At 46.3% G+C, this 23796-nt stretch overlaps 1 protein-coding gene across 9 annotated transcripts in view; it reads left to right on the top strand.

Moving 5' to 3' along the window:
* birc6 (baculoviral IAP repeat containing 6) overlaps nt 1-23796 on the top strand; it is a 94729-nt gene that overhangs the window by 9643 nt on the left and 61290 nt on the right. For 7 of the 9 annotated variants that reach the window (XM_069722447.1, XM_069722455.1, XM_069722450.1 and 4 more), the window contains exons 4-28: nt 557-750; nt 871-982; nt 1392-1474; nt 1553-1778; nt 1871-2040; nt 4556-4614; nt 4792-6441; nt 7114-7263; nt 7359-7584; nt 8104-8264; nt 8428-8559; nt 9029-9160; nt 10101-10267; nt 17158-17291; nt 17411-17572; nt 17677-17808; nt 18474-18571; nt 19035-19182; nt 19309-19442; nt 20530-20676; nt 20748-20935; nt 21928-22236; nt 22530-22629; nt 22740-22954; nt 23059-23267. In XM_069722447.1, the coding sequence (XP_069578548.1) occupies nt 557-750; nt 871-982; nt 1392-1474; nt 1553-1778; nt 1871-2040; nt 4556-4614; nt 4792-6441; nt 7114-7263; nt 7359-7584; nt 8104-8264; nt 8428-8559; nt 9029-9160; nt 10101-10267; nt 17158-17291; nt 17411-17572; nt 17677-17808; nt 18474-18571; nt 19035-19182; nt 19309-19442; nt 20530-20676; nt 20748-20935; nt 21928-22236; nt 22530-22629; nt 22740-22954; nt 23059-23267 (5438 nt within the window). The remainder of the gene's footprint in view (nt 1-556; nt 751-870; nt 983-1391; nt 1475-1552; nt 1779-1870; nt 2041-4555; nt 4615-4791; nt 6442-7113; nt 7264-7358; nt 7585-8103; nt 8265-8427; nt 8560-9028; nt 9161-10100; nt 10268-17157; nt 17292-17410; nt 17573-17676; nt 17809-18473; nt 18572-19034; nt 19183-19308; nt 19443-20529; nt 20677-20747; nt 20936-21927; nt 22237-22529; nt 22630-22739; nt 22955-23058; nt 23268-23796) is intronic. The other 2 variants (XM_069722454.1, XM_069722448.1) reach the window with 2 other exon arrangements.

Raw genomic sequence — 23796 nt, 5'->3', positions numbered from 1 at the left:
GTTGTGAGTTGTTGTTAACTCAAACTTCATCAGACTCAGGCTTCTTATACATCGTTGTATGTACGTGGTGTCTCTCCAGATGGTCTTCTGTGTTCTGGTTTCTACGGGACTGGATATAAGACCCAGATAAAACCCTTCAGTTCAAACCGTGAAAATGTCCAACCTTAGAGCTGAACAACGGGCTGGTCTGTCGTCTGGCTCCACGTGGTTCCAGGAAACAACTTCATGCAGCATTCAGACTGCTGTCACCTCTGACGTGTTTCTACTCACTGAGACCCAGGGGCAGCCTTCGCTATGGTTTTACCCGTTTCCAGTGAAATTGCCCTGGGCCACTGTGTGTGTGTGTGTGTGTGTGTGTGTGTGTGTGTGTGTGTGTGTGTGTGTGTGTGTGTGTGTGTGTGTGTGTCTGTGTGTGTGTGTGTGTGTGTGTGTCTGTGTGTGTGTCTCTGTCTGTCTGACTGACTGACTGACTGCAGTCCACCTCCTTGCCTGTTAAACTGAGCCCTCTCCTCCCCAGACGGTGATGTGTCCCTGTTTGTTGTGTCCTGTGTCTCAGTGGGCGACCGTGACCTTCCACCTCCCCCACCATGTGCTGAAGCTGGTGGCCGGTGCCATCGTCAACGAGCTGAAGAAGATTAACCAGAACGTAGCTGCCTTGTCTGTGGCCTCCTCCATCATGGACCGGCTCTCCTACCTCTTGTCTAGCGCCAGGCCGGAGCTGGGGGTGGGTCCTGGGCGCTCTGTGGACAGGTGAGGGACCTGTGCTATATGAAGATGTCTCCACGGTGCTCTATGGAGCAGGTACAGGTACGTGGTCCCACCTGGGAGGAGCCCACTGATGTCTCTGAAGGTGTTGTTCTCTCTCTGCAGGTCTCTGATGTACAGTGAGGCCAACAGGAGGGAGACGTTCACATCGTGGCCACATGCCGGCTACAGGTGGGCTCAGCCTGATCCCATGGCCCAGGCAGGGTTCTACCATCAGGTGGGTTCTGTCTCTACACCTGTCTCAGGTCCAGACCAGATGATCCAGAGAGGATGAGCTCATCTGACTGTCAAAGCTGTTCACACCATTTTAACTTCATACAGTACATGATGTTTCTCCTGTAAGAAGAGTGTCATTAGAGTATTAAATCAATAAGAAATCTAACTTAGTATTTTTGCCAGAATTTTTGACAAAGTAATCGTTGAATCTTTTTTTGTTATGCCTTTTATTTTTGTATTGATTAGAGAATTGCTAAGTATTGGTATTGGAATCGATTTGGATATTCATCCCTAACTACTGTTCACACTTGGGGTTCTGAACAAATGTTGGACTGGAGGGAAAATCACTGTTAGTGCTTCAAAGCCCTGTTGACCAGCATCTGTCTGTCTGCCTGCCTGCCTGTCTCCAGCCCGCCTCCACAGGGGACGACCGAGCGATGTGTTTCACCTGCAGCGTGTGTCTGGTGTGTTGGGAGCCGACCGATGAGCCCTGGTGAGTGCTGATTCAGCTGCTTTAATGATGTCCTTCCTCACGTATCTGGAGTCCCAACGTTTCTCCGCTGGTCTCCAGGTCCGAGCACGAGCGGCATTCTCCCAACTGTCCGTTTGTGAAGGGCGAGCACACGCAGAACGTCCCGCTGTCCGTCACTCTAGCGACCAGCCCCGCCCAGTTCCCCAACAGCCCCGACAGTTCAGACAAGATCTCCTGCTACGGCTTCGGCAGCTGCCCGCAGTTCCTGGCCGCCGCCACCAGGAGGGGCAAGATCGTCATCTGGGATGTCTCCAAAATGATGAAGGTCAGAGCGCTGAGCCGTGAGAGCATCGAGCTGGGATCCGTGTCCCGTTTCAAAGGTGTCCATCAAAAAGTGTGTGATTGTGTGCCGAGCAGGTGCACCTGAAGTTCGACATCAACCCGTACGACCCGGCCATCCTGAGGCAGCTGATCGTGTGCAGCGGTGAGCAGGGCCAGCAGGCGCTGACGGGGTCCCGGAGACCAACGCTGGCCTGGTTGGAGGAGACATCGTCCTGCTCCGACCTACCCAAGCTAGAGGGAGACAGGTGACCTGCACACCGACACCAGCTGAACGACCCGGCCGCTGCAACATTCTCCACACCTGGTTTACATGTGCAGCTCACCATACTGATACCGGTCCTTCCACCATGGACCAAAGCCCATTCTCATCAGCTTGTTGGGGGTGCACTTTCAGATTGAGTGTTCTTAAAACACAGATATATTGAGACCTGAGCTGCAGCCATTGGAGCTTCACGCCTGTCCACTGATCCATTCATCTTATTGGCTTTTACTCTAACATAATGAGTCGTAGGCTGGAGTAGCGCTAGCTTCATTTCACCTGTCCCTCCAGGGCTCCACTCTGTGACACACACATATATATACATATATATATTTATTTATGTATATATATTTTCACACCACTATATATATATATATATATATATATTTATGTATACATATATACATATATATAGTGGTGTGAAAAAGTGTTTGCCCCCTTCCTGATTTCCAATTTTTTTGCATGTCTGTCACACTTAAATGTTTCAGATCATCAAACAAATTTAAATATGAGTCAAAGATAACACAAGTAAACACAAAATGCAGTTTTTAAATGAAGGTTTTTATTATTAAGGGAGAAAAACAATCCAAACCCACATGGCCCTGTGTGAAAAAGTGTTTGCCCCCTCCTGTTAAAACAACTTAACTGTGGTTTATCACACCTGAGTTCAATTTCTCGAGCCACACCCAGGCCTGATTACTGCCACACCTGTTCTCAATCAAGAAATCACTTCAATAGGACCTGCCTGACAAAGTGAAGTAGACCAGAAGATCCTCAGAAGATAAACATCATGCCGAGATCCAAAGAAATTCAGGAACAAATGAGAAAGAAAGTAATTGAGATCTATCAGTCTGGAAAAGGTTCTAAAGCCATTTCTAAAGCTTTGGGACTCCAGAGAACCACAGTGAGAACCATTATCCACAAATGGAGAAAACATGGAACAGTGGTGAACCTTCCCAGGAGCGGCCGGCCAACCAAAATTACCCCGAGAGAGCAGAGACGACTCATCCGAGAGGTCACAAAAGACCCCACGACAACATCCAAAGAACTGCAGGCCTCACTTGCCTCAGTTAAGGTCAGTGTTCATGACTCCACCAGAAGAAAGAGACTCGGCAGAAATGGCTGCATGGCAGAGTTCCAAGACCAAAACCACCGCTGAGCAAAAACAACATGAAAGCTCATCTCATTTTTGCCAGAAAACATCTTGATGATCCCCGAGACTTTTGGGAAAATACTCTGTGGACTGACGAGACCAAAGTTGAACTTTTTGGAAGGTGTGTGTCCCGTTACATCTGGTGTAAAAGTAACACCGCATTTCAGAAGAAGAACCTCATACCAACAGTAAAACATGGTGGTGGTGGTGTGATGGTCTGGGGCTGTTTTACTGCTTCAGGACCTGGAAGACTTGCTGTGATAAATGGAACCATGAATTCTACCGTCTACCAAAACATCCTGAAGGAGAACGTCCGGCCGTCTGTTCGTGACCTCAAGCTGAAGCCAACTTGGGTTCTGCAGCAGGACGATGATCCAAAACACACCAGCAAGTCCACCTCTGAATGGATGAAGAAAAACAAAATGAAGACTTTGGAGTGGCCTCGTCAAAGTCCTGACCTGAATCCTATTGAGATGCTGTGGCATGACCTTAAAAAGGAGGTTGGTGCTGGAAAACCCTCCAATGTGTCTGAATTACAACAACAACTCTGTAAAGATGAGTCGGCCAACATTCCTCCACAGCTGGAAAAGACTCATTGCAAGTTATCACAAACGCTTGATTGCAGTTGTTGCTGCTGAGGGTGGACCAACCAGTTATTAGGTTTAGGGGGAAACACTTTTTCACACAGGGCCATGTGGGTTTGGATTGTTTTTCTCCCTTAATAATAAAAACCTTCATTTAAAAACTGCATTTTGTGTTTACTTGTGTTATCTTTGAATAATATTTAAATTTGTTTGATGATCTGAAACATTTAAGTGACAAACATGCAAAAAAAATAAGAAATCAGGAAGGAGCCTGTATATGTATATAGATATGTATGTGTATATATATAGACATACACACTCACAATTCAACAAAATATAATTAAAGAGAACAGAATACAAAATTTCTCTCCAGCTTAAATATTGATACTTGGAATACAAGAAAGATTCAACACAGGAATCAAATGTAAAACAACAACAAAAAAACAAACATACGAAAACATAAACAAAAGAGGGAAACCGAGGCTCAGGAAGGGGAGTGGTGTGGTGACATCAGTGTATGCAGTGAGGAGCATGACGTTGGTCAGACGGTGATCCAGGTGGAATTCAGACCACTTCATTGTGTTCATATGATAACGGCAGGCTCCATCTTTCACTCAATATTTATTTTCAAAGTCTTAAGGAGTATGTTATTTGTTCCATCTGGTAAATTTCCCTGACTATGTTCGCATATTATGTCGGGGGGGTCAGGTTTTAACCACTTAGTTGTCATGGTTACTCATGTTTTTGAACTCCCCCTCTTCCAGCGATGACCAGTTGGAGGATTCAGACAGCGACGAGCATTCCCGATCAGAATCAGTCACAGGTATGAAGTCCTACATTTAGTGCCTCTTTGTTAACATTTGCATGAACAGAATCTGAAGACGTGTGCATGTATAGTATCTCTCTGTGTCGGACTGAAACACTGTTCACCAGCATCACTGGTGTCACGTTGTAGTGTGAACAGGAAAACTTCACTCCTCTTCTCACTCGTGTTGTGCAGGCCAGCCCTCCCAGTGGGAGAGCATGGATCTGAGCCTCGGGGTGACGGCACTGAGCGTGCTCCAGCAGCCGGAGAAGCTCCAGTGGGAGGTGGTGGCCAGTGTGCTGGAGGACACGGTGAAGGACCTGGAGGAGCTGGGTGCCAACCCCTCACTGAACCAAACCAAGGCCCACAGCCAGGCCAAAACAAAAGACAAGGTCCCTGACCACCACAACATTCCCTTCCCCTGCCTGCTGGCCGGAGGCCTGCTCAGCTACCGCTCAGCATCCAGCACCCCCATGGCTGGACCCCCACCCACAGCCCCAACTACAGCACGCAGGACCACAGACGGTCCACTTAGGACTCAGGGGCCTGACCCCTTCCACTCCGGGCCCCTACAGGAAAAGGGCTCCATGGAGATAGAGTCCTGCAACCCCCAGACTGCAGCGCAGGAGCAGGGCTTCTCTCACCTGGCAGGTTCCCAACCTCCCAGCCCCTCTTCTCTGCCCGCTGTGCGCAGGACTATACCCGTGCTGCTGCTGTACAGTATCAGAGAGGTGGATGACAAGTCCTCTGGACAGGTGTTTGCTCAGATGAACAACCTGATGAGCAAGGGGCTGCACGAGGAGGGCTTCACTGTGCCGCAGATCATCGAGATGGAGTTTGACACGCACGAGCAGCTTCTTCTTCAGGATCCTCCCATCACCTACATCCAGCAGTTTGCTGATGCGGCGACCAATCTGGCAGGTTTGGATGGTCACGTGGACAAATGGAGCACGCTGGCTGCAGCGACCGTGTCCAGCCCGCCGCGACCCGGAGCACTGGTGCAGTGCCTGAGGCTGCCCAAACAGCTGGAGGAGGAGAATCTGTACGTGGACTCCATCACGCCCTGCTGGGACGGCGTGCACCTTTTAGTGGGGTTGCAGCCCTGCGGCTCCGAGTCTCTGAGCGCTACAAACCAAGTGGAGGCTCTCAACAATCTCAACCGCCTGCACTCTGCCCTGTGCAGCCAACGCAAAGGAGACCCTCTGCACCCAGTGGCCAACGGGGTGGAGGGCCATCACCCAGGGGGCTCACCGCCTCAGACCCCCCTCATTCTCCCCCCAGGAGACCAGCAGCAGCAGCAGAGGTTCCCGAGTGGGGGGAGCGGAGGGGGTTATCTAGCCCTCTACAAGCTCAACTACTCCACCCGTATCGTCACCTTGGACAAGGAACCCATCAAGGTGCAGCAGATCTGGGACCCGTGTGACGCCATCACCTCTCTCATACTGCTTCCTCCGGACGTGCTCGACAGCAGGGAGGACGACAGCGAGGAGGCTCCGGAGGAGGCCGTCCCTTCGGCTCCCAAAACGGGCTCGTCCAGGCTTGGACTGGGCCCGTCGGGCTCAGCTGGCTCTGGAACTGGGACTGCATGTGGAGCAGCCACGACTAGCAGCGGTCCCTCTAACTCCGCTTCCAGCTACAAAGAGGGCAAACAGGTGGAGGTGGCTGGCCTGGGTCACCTGGTGGTCACCACACGGGCCGGCTATATTATGATACTGGACCTGTCCACGTTGGAGGTCCTGGCTAAGGTGGAGCCACCTAAAAAGGATGGGTCAGCAGAGGAGACGGACCCCTTTGTCTCGGTTACCTACTGCTCTGGGACTGACCGCCTGTGTGCCTGCACCAAAGGTGAGTGTGGAGTGTTTAGTAACCTCCCTGCAGGCAGCATTACTGTTGACTGCTGCGGTGGGTCTGCTGTCTTTACCTCCACCTCAGAGGGATGTTGTTGTTACTTGTCCCCAAAGTGTCTGAACCATCACCAACTATTCTTTGAACTCAACACCCTGTCCATTTATATTGCTAATGTCATACATCTGAGGTGTCTTTACAGAGGAGTACAATACATCAGGCTTTCATACACACACCATACTTCATAGCAAGTTTTTTAAAGGGTGTGTTGACGGTAAGAAAATGTTGTTGTTATGCTTCAAAAAAGATCTCTGAAATGGAAAACCTTATGAAGACAAGTTGATAGATGCTTCTGTAACACTGAAACTTGAAACATGATACAAGATGAGACGGGTCAAGATGTACTAAACCTCCTAGAGAAACGTTTCGTCACTTCTAAGTCAGACAGTGTCTGCACAACTAAACATCAGATTAATACCAGTGTCAAGAGATTTGTTCTCTTGATATTTATTGTTGTTGACCAGTTTGAATTCCAATCATTTGCTATTAAGGATTTACCCTTTGGAAAAATAAACTCCTCCTTTTCCTTCCATCAGAGAGTTTAATGTTCGGTCCTGCTGTTCAATCATTTCTTTATACCAATGTGACTTCTGTTTGTGTTCTTGTCTGAAGGTGGAGAACTTCATTTCCTTCAAATTGGAGGTGTGTGTGACGATATAGATGATGGAGACATGTTTATTGATGGCCCCCTTTCTAAAGGGGCTGAACTGCTGCTTGAAGGGGCCAAGCCCTCCTCCAACCCCTCCAGCCCTGGGGTCACAGGTAGAGCTGCCACATCATTACATTGGGAGTATCAGGCCACGTGGTCTAATGTTCAGGAGATATGGACCTTTGTCCTCTAACTGGTCTTTGTGTAGGAGTGGACCTCCTGGTGGATCAGCCGCTGACCACCGAGAGCCTGATGTCCCTGGTGGAGCTGACACGCTTCGAGACGTTGACCCCCCGCTTCTCGGCCACGGTGCCGCCGTGCTGGGTGGAGGTGCAGCAGGAGCAGCAGCAGCGCCGCCACCCGCAGCACCTTCACCAACAGCACCATGGAGATGCAGCCCAGCACACCCGGACCTGGAAGCTTCAAAGTGACAGGTACCTGCTTTCAAAGACAGGACATTTAGGTAGGTAGGTATATACTAATAAAGTATATACCTGTTTACATGTTAGTACACTTAAAGGTACTACATTTACATGTTAGTACATGTAAAGGTACTACATTTACATGTTAGTACACGTAAAGGTACTACATTTACATGTTAGTACACGTGAAGGTACTACATTTACATGTTAGTACACGTAAAGGCACTACATTTACATGTTGGTACACTTAAAGGTACGAGACTTACATGTTGGTACACTTAAAAAGTACGAGACTTACATGTTAGTACACTTAAAGGTACTACATTTACATGTTGGTACACTTAAAGGTACGAGACTTACATGTTAGTACACTTAAAGGTACTACATTTATGTGTCGTACACTTACATGTTAGTACACTTGCATGTTAGTGCTTTACGTTGGGTTTACCAACGTAAAGCCTTCTCTACACAAGGAAGAGTCCTTAGGGTGCGTCCCAGGCTTCACCATGACGACCTGTGTTGTGTCTGCAGCTCCAGTTGGGATGAGCATGTGTTTGAGCTGGTGCTGCCGAAGGCCTGCATGGTGGGACACGTGGACTTCAAGTTTGTCATGAATGCCAACATCGTCAACATTCCTCAGATCCAGGTCACGTTACTGAAGAACAAAGCACCTGGTCTGGGCAAAGTCAGCGGTGAGGACGGTGTTATTACACACCTTTAATCAGCTGGTAGACTGGTCACTGTTTGTAACGCTGCTGCAGCAGGGCCTTAACGTCTCTAATGTATTTGGGTCTCACCAGGTACAAGTGACACGAGCAGGGAAACTGTCTGAATGTTGCCCTGTGTCTTTTACAGAGACGGCGGTGGACAGACAGATCTCCTTCCCTCTGTCCAGTGTTCTCCATGCCAATGGGGAGAGGAACGGCCAGCCTCTGCTGCACGACTTCACAGAGGACATCCAGTTCATGGACCTCGAGGAGACATCAGGTGAAACATGGAACCGGTTCAGTCTGAGATCAGAACACCTTGTTTATCCTGCAAAAAACTGTCATTTTAAAAAATAACAGCTGTTCCAGAAAGGTTTCAGACCCCTTCACGTTTTGCAGTTTCTTGTAATGAAGATTGACTATTATTAATTTTGGGGTGGGGGGTGGAGGGGTGGGAGGGTTTTATCCCTGCATGACCAACAGCTCAGTGCTCAGTGGGTCACATAATCTAAACTCTGACCTGAGATGGAAACAAATTTGTTTGAATCCGACTGTTAGTGTGGAGTAGTTGATGTTAAATGTTACATGAATACATAATTAACAGCACATTTAACCTGCTCAGAGGCCTTCATGTTTTAATACCCAGTCTCAGGTTTATCATCTGTGGTGCATTAGAACCAGTACTCTGTTTCCTGTGGTGTTCAGTGTGCTGTCCTGAGTCAACCAGTGGTGTCATGTGTTTGCTGCAGGCTCCATGTTGTGTCCATTCCTAGAGGACCACAAAGAGGACATCCTGTGTGGTCCCGTGTGGCTGGCCAGTGGGCTGGACCTCTCTGGCCACGCTGGCATGCTCAGCCTCACCAGCCCCAAGCTGGTCAAAGGTAATGCTTCCAGAGGCACGCTTCACAAACAGTTGACTGCTCTACTAATGTTTCTCTGAATCATAACTAGACTCATGAAAGTTAGAGAGTTGCTTTAAAAAAAGAGATGGACCTATTTGAAGTTAGTCACCCTAGCCTGAGGCAGGTTCACAGCTAAGACCTGTCCTTCCTGTTGTGTTCGTGACACAACCTCAGTCTGCAGAACAAAAGTCACAGAGCACAACTTTCTCCATTAAAGTTAATGGAACCATAAAAAAAGTGTTGGAATAGACGGACTGAGATTTTTCTCTGTACCTTGTGTAATGTTTGATGTCTTTAAGATCTTTTCTGCTCCTGTCATTGATGGGATTCACCCTCTTCACCTGTGTTACAACCACAGACTGGATATAAAACCACAGACTGGATATAAAACTACAGACTGGATATAAAAGAGTTCGTAGCTTCAGGTCTGTAAAATGGTTCTGATCCAGAAGTGTCTTCAGCTGCAATACCAGCGAGTGCCACTAGAGGTCGGCTCCAAAAAGCCTCCGGCTCCATAGACTCCCATTCAACTTCTCTCATCAAATCCAAAGTGAATAAAATGTGTCCATCAGTTATCTCGGTGTTGTTAGCTAAAGTCACTCCTTCTTATTAGTTTTCTGGAGGTCCATCTGAAAATAATCCCTCATTCATTAGAAAATACCTGTTTTTGGGGGCGTGTCTGTTTGATTGACAGGCCTGTGGTGCAGTCAGATTACAGCTATCAGTGGGCGGGACGTAGTATCGTCAGGTTTCCAATCAGATCAGTGAGATCCACGTCTTGTGAATGTGTTTGTGTTCTTACTCTCAGACTGTGTGTACTCAGTGTTTATTAGCTGTAAGCTCTGTGAGTCAGAGGTGTTGATGATATTCAGAACCATCCATGAAGCTGTGAGGGTCACGGTTCGTCTCTGTGCTGCAGGCATGGCGGGAGGGAAGTACCGCTCCTTCCTGGTTCACATTAAAGCGGTGAGTGACAAGGTCATGGAGGACAGCCCCCGGCCCGTGGTGAGGATCCCTAGTGCCAAGCCTCAGAGCACCAAAGCCCACTCCCTGTCCACCCTGCTGCAGCGGGCTCAGGCCTCCAAGGTACGACTTCATCCCCTGTCTTTCAAAGGAAACGCTCAATACGGTGAATTCATGATATATCATATGTTTAAAGATGCTGTAAAGTAGAAATGAAAATGAGTTTTAAGTTCATCACACCACAGAAGTATGGGTTGTTAACTACCCATCCAAATTTGAATGAAAAAAATAGACAAGTTTGTTAAATTAGGCTTTGAAATAGTGAGAAAATCATCAGTCTTCTCTGCTCTGAGACTGGGGGGCGTGTCCTGAAGGAGCTGAAGCTCCGCCCCCTTGCTGGAAGGTGTTCAGTGTTCTGTATGACAGTCCTGTGGCTGCAGTTCTTTCCCCCACTAAGCGGTCCGTCTGACATTCAACCTCTCGGTGACTTTATGCATGATGTCCCACTGGTCCTCTGTCTGTCTGATGGACGGAGCAGCCTGCTTTATGAAAACAATAGAATCAGAATTAATTTGTCCAATGACTGAAATATACAGATGCATATAAATGAAGCTTGTCCCCCTGATCTGCAACACAGGAGTCAAACTGGACACCAGAGACAGCAGACAGTGAGTCTCCAACTACTTCTAATGACCTGCATTACAATAGTGGAGATAATAAGAGAGGAGGAGTTGATTTAGTTCTGTAACGACTGCAACATTAGGTTAGGTTAGGTAGTTACTTTATTAATCCCCGAGGGGAAATTTTTTCGCTACAGCAGCATACAGAAGCAATAAGATAATAATGGAAAAGCAATAAAATAGCAGTAAAAAATATAAAATGCACAGTATATACAGTATATACAGTACAGTATATATCTATATATATTATATACAAACAACCAAGAAACACAGTCAACAGTGTTATTGTTGTGTGATGGATTTTGCCAGAGGTGAGTTATTGTACAGTCTTATTGTAGTCGGCAGGAATGATCTCCTGTATCAGGAATGATCTCCTGTATCTGTCCTTGTGACAGCGGAGCTGGAGGAGTCTTTTGGAGAACGTCCTCCTCTGTCCCTGCAGCAGGTGAAGAGGGTGGACAGGATTATCCAATATGGATAATAGTTTGTTCAGCGTCCTCTCCACCACCTTTTCCAGACTGTCCAGTTTGTAGCCGATGATGGAGCCGGCCTTCTTAACCAGTTTGTTAAGTCTGTTGGTGTCTCCGGCTCCAATGCTGCTCCCCCAGCAGACCACAGCGAAGTACAACGCACTGGCCACAACAGATGGTAGAACATCTCCAACATCTTGCTGCACACATTGAAGGATCGAAGTTACCTCAAGAAAAAGAGTCGACTCATCACCTTCTTGTAGACAGCGTTGATGTTGGTCTTCCAGTTCAGTCTGTTGTCATGGAGACACCAGGTACTTGTACTCCTCAACCGTGTCCACCCCCTCTCCCAGAACTCTCAGCGGTTGTGGAGCCGTCGTCTTCCTCCTGAAGTCGACCACCATCTCTCTGGTCTTGGCCACGTTCAGGAGGAGGTGATTTCTACCAGCCCACTACACAAAGTCCTCCACTACTGCCCTGTACTCCTCCTCCTGTCCATCCCTTATACATCCGACCACTGACTCCTCTTCCCGTCCATCCCTTATACATCCGACCACTGCAGAGTCATCAGAGAACTTCTGCAGATGTCTTGACTCTGAGTTGTTCTGGAAGTCAGTGGTGTATAAGGTGAACAGGAAGGGAGACAGAACAGTTCCCTGAGGAGTTCCAATACCACTGACCACCGTATCAGACAGCACACTGCCCAGACAGACAAACTCTGATCTGCCTGTCAGGTAGTCAGTGATCCAGGAGACGGTGGACATGTCCACCCCCCGTCCACCCCCACCACCTGCAGCTTCTCACTCAGCAGCAGTGGTTGGATGGTGTTGAATGCACTGGAGAAATCAAAGAAGGTGATTCTCACAGATTCACCGGTTCCATCCAGGTGAGACCGAGCTCGTTGCAGCAGGTAGATGATGGCGTCGTCCACTCCCACATGAGGCTGGTACGTAAATTGCAGCGGGTCCAGAGAAGATTTCACCAGCGGCCTGAGGTGGGCCAAGACCAGCCTCTCCAGCACCTTCATCACATGAGATGTGAGGGCAACCGGTCGGTAGTCGTTGAGGCCAGATGGAGTCGTCTTCTTGGGGACAGGAACCAGTTAGGACGTCTTCCACAGCACCGGGACTTCCTCCTGCTTCAGGCTCAGGTTGAAGAGGTGTTGTAGGACCTCAGCTAGCTGGACGGCGCAGGTCTTCAGGACCACGGGGCTGATGCCGTCAGGCCCTGCAGCCTTGCGCTGGTGGAGTCTCTCCAGCTGTCTCCTAACCTGGCCAGTCGTCACAGAGAGGGAGGTGGGGGGGGGTCAAGGTGTAGATGGAGGAAGAGCCCTTTGAGATTGAGGGCTCTGTGCAGCTCACCAGTGGGGGCAGAGGGGGAGGTGGGGAGGCAGCAGAGGTGTTTGGAAGGTGTAAGGTGTGGAGGAGACAGATGAGGGTGGTGAACTAAACCTGTTGAAGAAACAGTTTAGCTTATTGTTCCTCTCCAGGTTCCCCCTGGTTGTCTCTCTCTCCCCTTGAACCCAGTAATCTCCTTCATACCGGTCCACACCTCCCTCACGTTGTTCTGTTGGAGTTTGGCCTCCAGCTTCCTCCTGTAGGAGTCCTTGCACTCACTCATCTTCTCCTTCAGGTGGCGCTGCACTCTCCTGAGCTCGTCCCTGTCCCCAGACCTGAAGGCTGCTTTCTTCTGATTAAGAAGAACTTTCAGGTCACTGGTGATCCACGGCTTGTTGTTGGGGAAGCACGAACAATGCTGCATTATATCACATGTCAATTCATTACATCACATGTCAATTCATTACATCACGTCAATTCATTACATCACGTCAATTCATTACAGGACGTCAATTCATTATATCACATCAATTCATTACATCACATCAATTCATTACATCACATCAATTTATTATATCACATCAATTCATTACATCACATCAATTTATTACATCAATTCATTATATCACAATTCATTACATCATATCAATTCATTACATCACGTCAATTCATTACATCACATCAATTCATTACATCACATCAATTTATTACATCAATTCATTATATCACAATTCATTACAGCACATCAATTCATTACATCACGTCAATTCATTACATCACGTCAATTCATTACATCACACCAATTCATTATATCACATCAATTCATTACATCACATCAATTTATTACATCAATTCATTACATCACATCAATTCATTACATCACGTCAATTCATTACATCACATCAATTTATTCCATCAATTCATTACATCACATCAATTCATTACATCAATTCATTACATTACATCAATTTATTATATCACAATTCATTACAGCACATCAATTCATTACATCACGTCAATTCATTACATCACACCAATTCATTATATCACATCAATTCATTACATCACGTCAATTCATTACATCACATCAGTTCATTACATCACGTCAATTCATTACATCACGTCAATTCATTACATCACATCAATTAATTACATCACGTCAATTCATTACATCACGTCAATTCATTACATCACATCAATTAATTACATCACGTCAATTCATTACATCACGTCAATTCATTACATCACATCAATTTATTACATCAGTTCATTACATGACATCAATTCATTACATCACGTCAATTCATTATATCACATCAATTAATTACATCACGTCAATTCATTACATCACGTCAATTCATTACATCACATCAATTCATTATATCACATCAATTAATTACATCACGTCAATTCATTACATCACGTCAATTCATTACATCACATCAATTTATTACATCAGTTCATTACATGACATCAATTCATTACATCACGTCAATTCATTACATCAATTCATTACATCACATCAATTCATTAAATCACATCAATTTATTACATCACATCAATTCATTACATCACATCAATTTATCACATCAATTCATTACATCACATCAATTCATTACATCACATCAATTCATTACATCAATTCATTACTTCACGTCAATTCATTACATCACATCAATTCATTACATCACGTCAATTCATTACATCAATTCATTACATCACGTCAATTCATTACATCAATTCATTACATCACGTCAATTCATGACATCACATCAATTCATTACATCACGTCAATTCATTATATCACGTCAATTCATTACATCACGTCAATTCATTACATCAATTCATTACATCACATCAATTCATTACATCACGTCAATTCATTACATCACATCAATTCATTACATCACGTCAATTCATTACATCACGTCAATTCATTATATCACGTCAATTCATGACATCACATCAATTCATTACATCACGTCAATTCATTATATCACGTCAATTCATTACATCACGTCAATTCATTACATCAATTCATTACATCACATCAATTCATTACATCACGTCAATTCATTACATCACGTCAATTCATGACATCACATCAATTCATTACATCACATCAATTCATGACATCACATCAATTCATTACATCACGTCAATTCATTATATCACGTCAATTCATTACATCACGTCAATTCATTACATCAATTCATTACATCACATCAATTCATTACATCACGTCAATTCATTACATCACATCAATTCATTACATCACGTCAATTCATTACATCACATCAATTCATTACATCACGTCAATTCATTACATCACATCAATTCATTACATCACGTCAATTCATTATATCACGTCAATTCATTACATCACATCACGTCGATTCATTACATCACATCAATTTATTACATCAATTCATTACATCATGTCAATTCATTACATCACGTCAATTCATTACATCATGTCAATTCATTACATCACATCAATTCATCACATCAATTCATTACATCACGTCAATTCATTACATCACGTCAATTCATCACATCAATTCATTACATCACATCAATTCAAACTTTGAACCTGCTCGGGTCGAGCCGAAAGTCTTTCTCTTCTACTGATGTCCCTCCTCCACCTCCACCTGCTCTCTGCAGCCTCCTCCACATGTAGTCGGGCTCGTTTATCCGGACCGGTACCGGTACATGTAACCGAGAGGGTCGGTGATTGTAACGTTACACCGGAGTACAAAAACAACAACCCTCATTAATGTGAGGACCAGATCTCCTCTGGTCCATGTTCACCATCACCCTGACATGTAAAATACAGAGTTACATATATTATAGTTTCTTATCGGAGTTATATTGAGACACATAAAACAATCCGCGGTTATCGGAACATTTTCCTCTGAACTCTGCTACGAGCTCAATAGAAGCTAATTAGCACGTTAGCTCCCATTTCATGAAAATAAAGTTATTCTACACCGAATAGTGAGGTAGATAGGTAGTTGTGACGTAGATCGGTTGTTGTGACGTAGATAGGTTGTTGTGACGTAGATAGGTTCTTGTGACGTAGATAGGTTGTTGTGAGGTAGATAGGTTGTTGTGACGTAGATAGGTTGTTGTGAGGTAGATAGGTTGTTGTGAGGTAGATAGGTTGTTGTGACGTAGATAGGTTGTTGTGAGGTAGATAGGTTGTTGTGACGTAGATAGGTTGTTGTGACGTAGATAGGTTGTTGTGAGGTAGATAGGTTGTTGTGACGTAGATAGGTTGTTGTGACGTAGATAGGTTGTTGTGAGGTAGATAGGTTGTTGTGACGTAGATAGGTTGTTGTGACGTAGATAGGTTGTTGTGAGGTAGATAGGTTGTTGTGACGTAGATAGGTTGTTGTGAGGTAGATAGGTTGTTGTGACGTAGATAGGTTGTTGTGACGTAGATAGGTTGTTGTGACGTAGATAGGTTGTTGTGACGTAGATAGGTTGTTGTGAGGTAGATAGGTTGTTGTGACGTAGATAGGTTGTTGTGACGTAGATAGGTTGTTGTGACGTAGATAGGTTGTTGTGGAGTAGATAGGTTGTTGTGAGGTAGATAGGTTGTTGTGACGTAGATAGGTTGTTGTGACGTAGATAGGTTGTTGTGACGTAGATAGGTTGTTGTGAGGTAGATAGGTTGTTGTGACGTAGATAGGTTGTTGTGAGGTAGATAGGTTGTTGTGACGTAGATAGGTTGTTGTGACGTAGATAGGTTGTTGTGACGTAGATAGGTTGTTGTGACGTAGATAGGTTGTTGTGACGTAGATAGGTTGTTGTGACGTAGATAGGTTGTTGTGACGTAGATAGGTTGTTGTGAGGTAGATAGGTTGTTGTGACGTAGATAGGTTGTTGTGACGTAGATAGGTTGTTGTGAGGTAGATAGGTTGTTGTGACGTAGATAGGTTGTTGTGACGTAGATAGGTTGTTGTGAGGTAGATAGGTTGTTGTGACGTAGATAGGTTGTTGACGTAGATAGGTAGTTGTGAGGTAGATAGGTAGTTGTGAGGTAGATGGGTTGTTGTGACGTAGACGGGTTGTTGTGACTGACGTAGATGGGTTAAGTTTTATCTCTGCCTAAAAAACCCTGAGCTGAAGACGTGTGAGAAACTGTTTAACAGTCTCACTCTACTCCCATTGACTCATTTCACACTATATAATGTTCTGAGAAGCAAATCATGGAATTTGTTTTCCAGCATCTTTAATGATATACATGTTTGTTTTTGTCTGTAGTAGCTCATTCTTCTCTCAGGAATACTAAGACTATAATAACTTTATAATATCACCGTGGATATACTGCACTCTTAAATGAAGACTCAAAAATTATTATGGGTGAAAATAGAAAACCTTTTCATTTTTTCAAGTGTTTCATATTTTCCATGGTGTGCATTTAAATATGCATTACTAAATATTAATGTGTGTGTGTGTGTGTGTGTGTGTGTGTGTGTGTGTGTGTGTGTGTGTGTGTGTGTGTGTGTGTGTGTGTGTAGGACAAGGTGTCTGCAGTGAAGACAGAGACCTCAGCACCATCTAAGAAGGTGGAGAACCTGCGTGGCTGCGACCTGCTGCAGGAGGTTTCAGTTACAATCCGAAGGTTCAAGAAGACTTCAGTCCCCAAAGAAAGGTGTGTTCAGTTTGATCGTCAGCTGTCACAGCTGTGAACAGGGTGCTCACATGTTGATAACAACATGACGATGTCTACGTATCACCTCTCCTCTGAGCCTGTGTCTGTGTGCTTCTCAGGCTCCAGCGCTGCGCCATGCTGCAGTTCCCAGACTTCCACGAGAAGCTGTTGGACGCTTTGTGTCGGCGGTCAGACGGCAGCCCCGCCACTGAGCACGCTCAGAGCCTCATCCTCGACATCTTGTGCTGGCTGGCTGGAGTTTTCTCTAACGGACCCTGCAGGTGGGTCAGAACGCTGAGCACGCAGCAAACACAGCACTAACACATGGAGGTGTCACATGACCTGCACTCACTGATGGCTGATCCACATCATGCCCTGTTTGTAGCTTAAGAGAAGGGAAGGAGGGTCTGCTGGCCAAGACCCGGACCCGGCTGACAGACATCGTGCGAGTGTGTTTCTTCGAGGCCGGTCGGAGCATCGCTCACAAATGTGCTCGCTTTCTTGCCCTTTGTATAAGGTAAGGACGCGGCCTGACGTCTGCACACATGATGGTAGTGGGTCGCTGTGGGACCGGTCCGGTCCAGGTTCTGCCCTGTGCTCCATTGCTGACTCTGCATCATGTGCTGAAACCATCTCACGGCTTCATGTGTTGCAGGATGCTCTGCAATCATTCAGAATAAGATGGGGGGGATTTTAGTGGTTGCTCTACTTCTACTTCTTTGGGGGGAAAATAGCCCATTCTTATTTTGAAAGAAAAGTGACGTTCTCTCTCTCCGCTCTGCACACAACATTTTACTGAGAGAAATACACAACAAGGCATCAAATCTCCTGTTGGACACTCTGACTCTGAATATTTGGTGCGTATCAGTGCAGTGCTGTTTGCAGTATCATAAACATGCCCCATTTTATTAATGCCGGGGTGCAAACCAGCAACAAGATTGTTCTTACCCTTCTGAACGGGGGTTTAGCATCACCTGTGAAGCAGCGCTGACATTTAGGTTAGGTTAGGTTAGGTAGTTACTTTATTAGCTTCAGTAACAATCAGGTGAGAGGAGTTCAGTGGGAACAGAAGCAGAACCTGAGCTTCCACATTGATGCAGTTTGTGCAATGGAAAAGGCTCCCCATTGTGTCTGGTGTTTCCATGGAGATGATGCTGAGCACTGTTTCCTTTCTCTGTGTAGCAATGGGAAGGGAGACCAAAGTCAACAGGGTTTCGGTGTGAGCCTGCTGAAAGCTCTGCTGGACAATATGCCTTACTTACCTGCAGCAGCAACAGGTGGTGAGTTTCTGAGCAACAGTACACAACAACATCCAGTCGCTCCAGCAAATCTTACGATCTCTAGAATTAACGCTAATTCAAGGAAACTGCGCAATATTTGTGGGAACTTGCAATTCTTGGGATACAGGGTTCCCATGGTTTTTCAATAAATCAATTTGGATAAATAAAATAACAAAGATTAGAAGTAAAATATTTCTGTGATGTGCAGCAGGATTATTACATATTTATTCCTTTATCAGGTAGTGCTTTAAAATAACCACATTTTACTTTCTACACTTGCATTTTTTTTTTAATTCCCACATTTTTATGCCAAAAAATTTAACATTTCACAAATTTCAATGTAATTTTTGTGAAAATCATTTTTGATCGCAACAATCACAAAAAGCCTCCTGGAGGGACTGAACATGGAGCAGCTCTCGGCTCAGAGAGTCTTCATCCCGTCCTCTCTCCTCTGTGCTCCCAGGCTCTGTGTTCTGGTACTTTGTCTTGCTGAACTACGTGAAGGAGGAGGACCTGGCGGGCTGCAGCACCTCCTGCGCTGCCCTCCTCACCGCCATCTCTCGACAACTGCAGGACCGTCTCACTCCACTGGAGGCGCTGCTGCAGACCAGGTACTTCCTCTTCAGCTCAGTCAATATCTGACAGCCGTGTTGCCTCTGTAGCTGGCGGAGTGTCTTCCTTCGTTGGATGTTGTTTCCTCAACACAAGCCCCTCCCCCTCATGTCCACTCCCTGCAGGTACGGCCTGTACAGCTCTCCGTTTGACCCGGTGCTCTTTGACCTGGAGATCAGCGGTTCCTCCTGTAAGAACGCCTTCAACAGCAGCATCGGAGTCCAGTCGGATGAGATTGACCTGTCTGACATCCTCTCAGGTACGTGATCACTGCTCTGCTTGTGTAAAGGAAAGGAAACAGATCTGCTGTCGTTGATCAGTGTGCTGGATATTCAGCTGGCAGCTTCCCAGACGGAGCTGAGCATCTTTCACTGGTGAAAAGGACAAACAGGTTTCATCAAGACCGCTCATCGACGGTCGTTCAGAAAAGGACTCGGTGCAGGTCAGGTTTAACTGGGCCGGTGTTACAGTGCTCTCTGGCAGATATCTAATCTGACAGGAGGACATCCTGACTGGCTATTAAATGTCCTCTACATCAGGGACCATGTCTTACAGCAGCAGTTTGGACAGTGTTAATCTGATGAATGGAGATCGTACACCCTCAAATTAGGGGTGGACGTGATATCCAATATACTCCATGTATCGCAGCTTATTCTATGTGGGATGTACTACATGACTCTATCACCAACATCGATTACAAGTTAAGCCGCCACCTGCATGATTCTCCGCCTCGACTTTACGTTTCTCTCACTGCAACGTGAGATCTGTGTAAACCTGTGAGTGCGTGGCGGTGGACATCTGACTGACAGGCAGAGTCCCGCCTGCTCTGACTGACAGCGGCGGAGAGAATGAACGTACTAAAGTGCCGTTACTCTTCACTACAGGCGATGAAACAGCAGCAGTTTGTCGAGACTTCCAGAAAATCCGTTGCATACAGGCAGAGAGATGAAAGGTTTCCGACAGGCTCGATGTTCATGTGTTCAACTGAATATGAACACAGGTTAACAGTTAAAACCAACCTGTAACACACTTAGTCAGAGCAGGGCGGATCAATCATTCAGTGCTGAGGGGGCTGCAGGTAAACTACTGCACAGTAGTAACACTGACCATTTTCATTTTATTCGGTACATCTGGTATTGGTCTTTAAAAAAAATCCTGCAAGCAGGAATTTTTGCCAAATTAATGATAAAAAAAAAATCGTTGGATCTTTTCAAAAAAAATTGTTATGTCTTTATTTTTGCTACCAAATCATGGAAAGAAGTATCGATAAGAGAATTGATAAGTATCGGTATGAATAAAGTCCTACCAATACCCATCCCTCACCCTCTTTGTGCTGTGTCTTGCAGGGAATGGGAAAGTGAGCAGCTGTGCAGCAGCAGAGGGAAGCTTCACAGCACTAACAGGGCTCCTGGAGGTGGAGCCGTTGCACTTTACTTGTATCTCCACCAGTGACGGCACACGGGTGGAGCGCGACGACGCCAGCATGTTCACCGGTAAGGTGTCGTTCCTCTCGCCGCCGCGGCGCGTGAGCAGCTGGTTCCTGACGTGTCCTCTCTCCTCTCAGTGAGTACGTTCGGCGTCACCCCGACGGTGGGCGGCCTGTCCACGGGAACGGTGGGCGAGGCTTCCACGGCGCTGAGCTCGGCGGCCCAGGTGGCGCTCCAGTCTCTCTCTCATGCCATGGTGTCGGCGGAGCAGCAGCTGCAGGTCCTGCAGGAGAAACAGCAGCAGCTGCTGAAGCTGCAGCAGCAGGTGACGGAGACGCTCACTGTTACTAGTTCTGTTCAGGTGTCACTCCAGGGACAGGTTATAGAGAGAGATCTACATACCTTTTTGATCCCACAAGGGGGAATTTTCAGAGTTAAGTCAAAAGTATTTGTAGAGCACATTTCCAACGTAACAAAGGTTGACCAATAGTATAACAGTGTAACTGCATGTTGATGTAAGACAGCCCAGATTCTCTCGTGTCTCATCAGCTCCCTCTAGTGGAACAATCTGCTGACTTCATTTCCGACTGGACACACTCATGTTGATTTGTTGCTGTTGTCATTTGTATAGTTTGTTTTGAGTTACCCAGAATATGAATGCAGATAAATAATGTTAAATTGTCTTTATATAGCACCAAATCACAATACAAGTTATTTCAAGGCATTTAACACAGTAAAGTCCTTCCATCATTAGAGAGGAACCCAACAGTTCAACAAGAGTGATAGCTGGAAGAAAAAACTACATTTTAACAGAAAGAAAAACCTCCAACAGAACCTTAAAACCACAGACTGGATGTAAAACCACAGACTGGATATAAAACTACAGACTGGATATAAAAGTGTTTGTAGCTTCAGATAGTTCGTAGTTTTCTGGAGGTCCATCTGAAAATAATCCCTCATTCATTAGAAAATAAGATTCAAAAAGACCTGTTTTTGGGGGCATGTCTGTTTGATTGACAGGCCTGATGTCAGGATGATGATTTCTTGCAATATTATACAGAGGAATCCAACAGTTTAACAAGCTTCTAACCTCCGACAGAACCAGAGGTGGAGAACATCTGCCTCAAGGTCAGCTGTACCAGCTCTTAGTAAAAGCTTTATAAAATAGAGGAGTTTTAAGCCTCATCTTCAAGTAGCGAGTCTTCCTCCTCAACCACCAAACCTCCAGATGAATCTGTGTGCAGGTGTTTTAATTATCTTCCACTCCATGTGTTCATCTTGTGGTTAATACCTCGTGTTTGTCTGTGCTGCGGACAGAAGGCCAAGCTGGAGGCCAAGCTGCATCAGACCACCTCCGCAGCAGCCGCCTCCTCTGGAGTGGGACCCATCCACAACTCTGTGCCTTCAAACCCCTCCTCCGCCCCGGGCTTCTTCATCCACCCCTCTGACGTCATCCCTCCAACACCCAAAACCACGCCCCTCTTCATGACCCCTCCTCTCACGCCACCCAACGAGGCGGTGTCCGCAGCCTTCAGTGCTGAGCTGGCTCACCTGTTCCCAGGCTCCATGATGGACCCCGGACCCGTCAACCTGGCCGCACACAAGAACACGCAGAAAGCAAAGTCGGTGAGTAGCGTGTTAGTCGCCGGCTCTCCTCCGACATGGAGCAGGTATCCAACCTCAGTAGTAACCAAACACTATGGATTCGTTCTGCTCGGTATGAATTTAGTTTTTAATCCAGTGACTATAAAAAAAATATACTTAGTACAAACATTATGGACACTTTCTCCTCTTGGAACACGTTCCTCTAAGAAAATAAAGGAGCGGTGTGATGGCCGTGAGTCAGTCAGTCTGAATCATTAAAGCTGGTTCTCTGAACTAGAATGTAAAAGTCCTGTTCCCATCTCTTCCCCACACAGAGCTCTATGGGCAGCGGTCTGGCGTTGGCCATCTCCCAGGCGTCTCACTTCCTGCAGCCTCCTCCTCACCAGTCCATCATCATCGAGCGGATGCACTCTGGTGGGTCATCGATTCATAACTGCTGTTTGTTTAGACTGGAAGTGAAGAGAGCGTCCTGTCATTTGATTTTGAGGTCAACTAAAGCTCCTGCGTCCTCTGCTTCCCTCCAGGAGCTCGCCGCTTCGTCACGCTGGACTTCGGCCGTCCTGTCCTGCTGACGGACGCTCTGATCCCGACCTGTGGCGACCTGGCCTCGCTGTCCATCGACATCTGGACTCTGGGTGAGGAGGTGGACGGGCGCAGGCTGGTGGTGGCCACCGACATCAGCACGCATTCCCTCATCCTGCACGACCTGCTGCCACCCCCCGTCTGCAGGTTCATGAAGGTCCGTCTCTTTGTGTTTTGTCTGTTTGAACTTTTTGTGCTCTCTACAGTCGACCACAATGATGCATGTATATCTGAGGCACCCCCTCTCGTTGAACCTCTCAGATCACTGTGATTGGACGATATGGCAGCACCAACGCCCGGGCGAAGATCCCGCTGGGCTTCTACTACGGCCACACCTACATCCTGCCGTGGGAGAGCGAGCTGAAGCTGATGCACGACCCCCTGCGGGGAGAGAGCGAGGCTGCCACTCAGACTGACGTGGACCAGCACCTGACCATGATGGTGGCGCTGCAGGAGGACATCCAGTGCAGGTGAGGCAGGAACTACATCGACTCTGTCATACTCCGGCGAGACCAGCTGTTCTCTCCAGCATTAGTGAGAGAGAAGTCATCGTGAGGAATCTCTCGGTCGGGTTTTACTTAGTGGGAGTTTTGGATTGTCTTGAAGGACTTCATTGTTTTGATCTGTAGACCTTTACCTGATCAACCACCTGCACAGAGTCCCCCAGCAGCAGGTGAGCATGGAGGAGCATGTAGGTTGTTCTCTCAGGTGCAGACTGGAGCTCTACTAACGGTCCTCCGTGTTTTCTCCGTGCAGCTCCTGCTGCTTTTAACTATGAACACAGTGTTTCCCGGATCAGAATCACAATCAACTTTATTGTCACTTCCATGGTAACCACACAGCATCCATGGGAGCAAAATACTGTGTTCCACAGTCCACTATACGAAAACATACACTCGTTCAAAACAAATAATAATGAATAAAACAATAAAATGTGTATTTGGCAAGAACAGATAATAATAACCCTGAGAGGAAGAAAGAGGCTGCTGCAGCACAGTC

This window comes from Brachyistius frenatus, unplaced genomic scaffold, assembly GCF_029030835.1.
Source record: "Brachyistius frenatus isolate BFR_SWC_R1_liver_20210118 unplaced genomic scaffold, ASM2903083v1 Contig_292, whole genome shotgun sequence".
NCBI classification, from domain to species: Eukaryota; Metazoa; Chordata; class Actinopteri; family Embiotocidae; genus Brachyistius; species Brachyistius frenatus.
Note: the sequence above shows the minus strand (reverse complement) of the source record. Positions and strands in the feature narration are given on the sequence as shown.